General features: G+C 53.7%; 1 protein-coding gene across 1 annotated transcript in view; it reads right to left on the reverse strand.

Moving 5' to 3' along the window:
• Positions 1 to 420: 420 nt before the first annotated feature.
• The window catches only part of STK4 (serine/threonine kinase 4), an 89483-nt gene continuing 83285 nt past the window's right edge, over positions 421 to 6618 (reverse strand). The window contains exon 11 of the mRNA XM_004698007.2: positions 421 to 4045. Coding sequence (XP_004698064.1) covers positions 3887 to 4045 — 159 coding nt within the window. The 3' untranslated portion in view covers positions 421 to 3886. The remainder of the gene's footprint in view (positions 4046 to 6618) is intronic.

Consider the following 6618-nt stretch of genomic DNA (forward strand, 5'->3'; position numbering starts at 1 on the left):
CGGTGATCCTCACCCAGGCTGTGTGCAGGCTGGTGCCTCGGCACCCTCCCTTCCCACCCTTGGTGCACCAGGCCACCTCTTGGCCCCTGTCACATCTCAAGTTGCACTGCCTCTCCCAGAAAGGCTTCCTGACCTCTCAGCAGAATTGACGGTCACGCTGCATGTCCTCGGACCCTGTGCTTCCTTCTTCCCCGGCCGTTCCAATGTGGTGATGTACTCGGGTGTTGGACGAACCCCCGCTCGTCTGCAAGGGCTATGTCTGACTCGGCTGTCTTCCCTGGCCACTGGTGCAGTACCTAGTGCACAGCAGGGGTCCACCAAATGTTCACTCCCTCCCTGCAGGTCGTGGAATAACACTGCACACTCGATGCCACAAGGCTGACAAGGGCATTTCCCAGGATACACATGGAGAACTTGATCTGTATTCCAAAGGGCAGTTTATTGAAAACAGGGTGACACAGTACAGGACAAAGAGAGGAGGGAGAAATGCAACTCTAACAAAAAGGCACATAGGAAGCATCTCACAGAAACACGGGGGCCGTGGAGGAAGCTATGTCTCATACATATACAAACTGCGGATCTCCATCGATTATGTACATCCAAACCTTACACGATCACATTTCAAGTCGCATCCAAGCCAGTGTCATTAGTTTTTGTTGCAAAAGTTAAAGCTACAAACTTCACATTTTTAGACTGTACATCAGCAAACAGTATTTATAAAACCTCTTTTGTTTTTCCCCAAGTTGGTCCGAGAGCAAGCTGGTAGAAGATATGTTTTTGCAAACACACACAAGAATGTGGAATCCAGAGACTGTGAGCAGAGCCCCAGTGGACACAAACATCGTGCTTAAGAAAGGACGGGGTGGGGGAGCATGATCGAGGCGAGAACAATTTCCCAGTTAAGGAGGAGCTGCAATCTTTAGAGGCAACACGGTATGCTACAAAGGGCACTGGATTTGCATCCTAGCTCTGCCATATCCTCGCTACATGACCTTGAGCCACAGACTCCACCTCTGCAGAATGAAGACAGAGCTGAGGACAAAGCTCCCAGGGCTGAGGTCTAATAGGTGCAGGGCTACACGGATTTCCTAATTCTTCTTGGATGAGGTTTGGTAGTTTGTATCTTCCAAGGAGTTTGTCCATTTCACTTAAGTTGTTGAACACATTAATATGAAGTTGTTCAAAATATCCTGTTCGCATCCTTTCAATAGCTATAGGATCTACATAGTGATGTTACCCTCTCGTTCTGATATGGTTAAGTGTTACTGAGTTTTACATGATAAAATACATTTCTGGCACCTGGTAGGTACTAAATGGTTCCTGGATCAGACAGAGTCTATACCCTCAAGGAGTCAAGGCTTCAGATTATTGGCTGAGTTTAATCTACCTATCTAACCTAATCCATCCATCCACCCACCTGTCCATCTATCCACCCATTCATTCATACATCCAAGTTCCCTCCCTCCACCCATCAAGTGAAACACTCACCCTCCCAATTGTTGATGGAGGAAGGGACCTAGGAGGGAGGCAGACAGGGAGTCAATTATGATATTCTTAAGAGAATCTGAAATATTTTTAAAGACACAATAGGTGGGAGCTATTGTTTCTTTGAAGCACAAGACCGGTGAGGGGCTCAGAGCTCGATGGAGGCGTGGACCACAGTGCCCACGCGACGACGGGCACTTGGGTCCATTAAAGCAGCAGATCTACCCGGAACTTCATATTCTAGGGGAAAGGGCGAACATTTGCTCCGCTGCCTTCCCTCCACCAGAAACAAACGCGTCTTGTCAGGAAAATGTATCTGATTCCACAGGGGCTTCTGTCCAAAGGGTCCCATCTAGCCAGAGTGGTGAATGGAACGTATTTTGTGGGACCAGCATGTGGGCGCACACGGGTTTGAAACAAAACCCACCGTAGGCCCCGGTTCATGACCCCAGGACATTTATGGGGGGAGTGAGCCTTCTCTTGCAGAGGTCTGGCCCAGAGAGGGAGACATGGACTTTCCCCCCTGCCCAGCCTGGTGCGAGCCCTTTGTCTGAAAACAGAGGCAGAGGCAGGGCGGTGGGTTAGCACAGCAGACAGCGTGAGGCGGTGGGGAGCGCATCTGATGCTCTGGCATTTCCAACTGACTATCAGACTTGACAGCTAAACCAACAGTTTCTGAGCCCAGAAACACCAGCAAGAGTTATGGAGTTTATAGGAAAAAGTGGTCACTTTTTATGTTCAAGACTTGTGACTCACCTCTGCTCTCTACAAATTGGTCCCACGTGGCGATGCTGTGAATCCTGATTTTACTAGCTGCGCTGGCTGGGAGAAGAGTCTGTCTTCTTTGAAACCGGGGTACTCCTCGTACCCCAGCGGCTCCCGAGCCGTCCTCTCACCTCTGCAGCCGCCACACCGCTGCCTCACTGGCCATGTCCTGAAGACGAACCACACCGTCTCTTGCAGTTTTTAAAATCTCATTTAAAGGCGAAGAAGAGCATCTGGCCACAGAAGAGGGCCACCCCACCCTTTCTATCGATTCCCAAGTCTGGGGTGCAAAGCTAATTATAAAGTTAAATTACAGGTCGCCAAGGTGCAAGCCAGGCCTGGCTGCCCTAGCTGAGGGAGAGACAGCGGAAAACAAGTAAGCTTTCTAACAAGACACTCCTTTCTCAGCTGTGTCCTCCTTGCTGGTGACCAAACCCACGTGGCCCTGAGCCAGCGCTGCAGGAGGCCTGTGGTGTCTGAGTAAAGCCTCTCCCCAGCGGCCGGCTCTAGCGCTCCCTGCAGGCCTCACAGGTTTGCTGAAATGGAACCAGCTGGTGCCCCTTGGGAACCTCTGCCCACTGGGTCACCCACTTAGGGAGCAGGGCCCCCTGGGCACGTCTCTTCCTGGGGAGAAGAGGCTGCTTGGCACAGGGGCCTTGAGGGAGGCAACCAAGCCCTAGCCCCCACGCTCCTAACCTGCTTTGTGCTTGGTGCCCCATCACCTGCGTCCGGCCCAGCTGCCCCATCTCGACAGCAGGAGTGGGGCCCTTCCAGCTTTGCCATTTATTTATGTCTGGGTCGATCTCCTTCTGGAGAGGCCCAATTCTCATCTATGGTTTTCAGACCCCCTCAGCAGTTAACTGAGAAAGACAACAGCCACATCTTTGAGTATGGACAGCAAAAGCACAGAAGGCCCTCTGCCCCTCCGTAGAGAGAGGGCAGCACACAGCGCGGACAATGAGCTTCGGAAACCCTTTCCCCCGTGCAGCCTGCCACAGTCCCGTGTCTGCCGAGAGCCCCGGGCGGACGGCGCCCTCCCTGGGTCGCATCTTCTCTTAAGGCACTGAGCAGGGTCTGTGCTGGGACTCTGGGCAGCTGGGAGAGCAGGAACGGCCCAATTGCGAGCAGGTGCCAGGCTGCCCCGGGAGCTCGCACGAGGCTGAAAGTGGCTCAAGCTTCACGTTGAAATGCAGCCCTGCAAGGGGGTCAGACAGCTCCCAGGAGCCCAGCCTTCTGCCCTTGCAGTCCACAGTACCGTAATCATACAGAGAAGAAGCTTTAAACTGTACCTGTACAGAGACGCCACCGCGTCGAGTGGGAACCCACTTATAACTTATATATATATATATGCATATTTATATGTCTTTAAAAAGTTTCCCAGGAAGAACCGCTGAAAGCTATTGAGAGAGGATACACAGAAAGACCACGTAAGGTTTTCCCAGCAATCAGTCAACTAGGGAGTCTGATCCGGGGCTTCACAATGCAGAGTGAGTAAGCGCCAGGGTCACGCCTGCTGGCCCGCTGACCTACAAGGCAGCCCTTGCCTCTGGCACTCATTCCTGAGTTTGCACGGGGGGCCGTGGAGAGGTGACGGCGAGCAAGCACAGCTGTCCAGGAGCCCTGGGCCTGGCCCAGCTCAGAAGTTCTGCTGCCGCCGCTTCTTGGCCTCAATGGCATCCAGGATGGGCTGCCGTTTGGACTGGTACTTCTGTCGGATCTCTTCGATCTCCTGCTCCATCATGGGGTCAAGGGCCAAGAGCCTCTTCTGAAGGTCTTCCACTGTCCACGTCTTCAACTGGAAGAGAAGCAGAGAGCAGTTACCAACACACCCAGGCCAGGGGAGAGCCGCCTGCCAGAAGCTCCCGGAGGACAGTGTGGTCACAACCAAGTGGGGACGGTGGAGACTGGGAAGTGGCAACTCACTCAAGGGACTGGCACAGCCAGGAGCTCCTTGGAGACGCTTTATCCCGGAGGAGCTCCAAGTGCTAATCATTTTTGGTCAGGTCGGCTCCCGTCCTGCTGCACATGGCTTACAGGTATGGAAAAGCAAGGGCATTACTCTGCGGACCAAGGAGCACCTGACGCCAACCATGGTCTTTCCAATCGCCTCATGTGCATGTGAACGCTGCACACTGCCTAAGGAAGAAGGATGTGCTTGGACTATGGTGCTGGAGAGGCGCACCAAAAGGGCCAAGACTGCTGAAAGGGCAACCCATCTGTCTCGGAAGAAGTCCGGCCAGAGCGCTCCTCTTTAGAGGCAAGGATGGCAAGACTTTGTCTTACATCCGTTGGACATGTTGTCAGGAGAGACCAGTCCCCGGAGAAGGACATCATGGGTGGCAAAACGAAGGGGAGGCGGGAAGCAGCAGCTCCTCACCGAGATGGAGGGAGACAGGGCTGCATCAAGGGGCTCAGCATGGGAAACGTGTGAGGAGGGTGCAGGGCGGGCAGTGCTTCGATCTGTTGTGCATGGGGTCACGATGGGTCGGGGCTGACCCAATGGCCCCTAACAGCTGCTCCACTGCATGCCAACCCCCGGGAACCACAGAACCAAGCAGGGCCCGCGCCATCGCCGCCACGAAGGCTCCCAGTGCCTGCTGGCCTGGGAGTTCACTTTCCCTCACGACAAGACACCATCCTGTTGGCACCCATATGTTTGTACGGGCTGATTTCAAATCATTCCTGGTCTGCCTGGGCCCAGAAGCTCCACTGAGCCATGCCCACCACAGGGGATCCGGTTGGTCTTGGAAACAACCGCTGGTGGCAAAGCTCCCAGCATCATGGCAGACATGCAGGCCACCACACTGACTGATGGGCGGGAGACCAAGAACTCAGTGACTAGTGCATGCTCCTACTTCCTTCGTCTTTTTAACTACTGACCCACAGATCCATCGTTAGGGCATAAGAATCACAGTCACAGTGTACAAAACCACCGTTCCTGCCCGATGAGCACTGGAGAGTGGCTGTCGGGATGGTGCTGGCTGAGGACATGTGCGCTCCCTGGGTTACCACCGCTGGTTTTGTGCTGTAACATGAATGAATTGTCACCTACGGAGGCTATGGGGTACTGGTTCGAGTGTTCAGCTGTGAACCTAAAGGTCTGTGGTTCAAACCCACCGTCGCTGCACGGGAGAAAGATGTGGCCTCTGCTTCTAGAAAGATCACAGCCTTAGAGACTCTCCGGGGCCAGTTCTACTCGGTCTACAGGGCCGTGATGAGTCAGATTTGACTCGGTGGCAATGGGTTTGGTTTAGAACGATGTGCCAGCACTTTATTCAAATTATCCACGTAAGCCTCTTGGGAATATAGATGCACCCCTAGGGGAGGGGCTGGTTGCAACAGCCCTGAGATTTCGTTTCCAGCGCCCAGAGAGAGAAGTGGGCTCGATCAATTAACAGTGACAGCTGGCATTTGAGAAGAGTCTCCTACGAGCCAGGCACTAAGTGCTTTACATACATTGATTTATTTGATGTTCCCAACAATCCTATGGTCTCAGCACATTATCATCATCCACCGTAAGAACGAAGACGCCAAGAAGAGGGTGGTGGCTAATCTGTCCAAGGTCTCAAGTTAGCAAGTGGCCGAGTCTTGGTTCAAACCGGGGCACGATGGCCCCCGAGTCCAGTGAGTGCTTTTAACTGGGAGAGCATAGAGCAAAACTCAAGCCCACTCAACCGCGTGCAAGTGAGGGCTCTGCTCTTGCAAATGTGGCGAGGGAGCCTGGCCAGCCACTCGCGTCTCTTAGCTACAGAGGTGGGACCGGCAGCACCTCACGATGTTTGCTGTAAGAATATGCGAGACCAGAAAGCTGGCTGCTGTGCTGTGTGCTCTGAAGACAGCAGTGGCTGTCAGAGCCCCTTCTCACCAGAGCGCCCAGGAGTCTGCGCCCCTGTGCTGGACGGGGGCTGCGGGCGGGGGCGAGGCTGTGGGAATGAATGTGCCAGTGTTCACAGCAGGTGGTGGCGCTGTGCTTTGTGGGATCCCTGCCATCTTAATAGGCACAGTGTTTCCAGAACTGAGCGGCTAACCTAAGTCTTACAAGGGAGCTGTGTGTCCATATTCACAAAACTGCCCTCCACACTCAGCCCCTTCCTGAGGCCTCAAGGGGAGGTGAAGGAGCCTCTTCCTGCAAGGAAGGGTGGGATCCAGTGAGGTAGGAGTGGGACAGTGGCCTCTCTAGAAATGGTTTAGTGGGGCTGTTGGCCACCGGAATGTTCCTTGGCCTCAGTCAGGGTAACCGGGAAGGGAGAAAGGAGGACCAGTTCAAGGTGAAAGATTCTTTATGAGTATAGCATCTGGGGTCTTAAAGGCTTGAAGGTAATCAAGCGGCCATCAAGCTCAGAAGCAACAAAGCCCACATGGAAGAAG

Source organism: Echinops telfairi, unplaced genomic scaffold (assembly GCF_000313985.2).
Source record: "Echinops telfairi isolate 266 unplaced genomic scaffold, ASM31398v2 ScPeMD7_5592;HRSCAF=6446, whole genome shotgun sequence".
Classification (NCBI taxonomy): domain Eukaryota; kingdom Metazoa; phylum Chordata; class Mammalia; order Afrosoricida; family Tenrecidae; genus Echinops; species Echinops telfairi.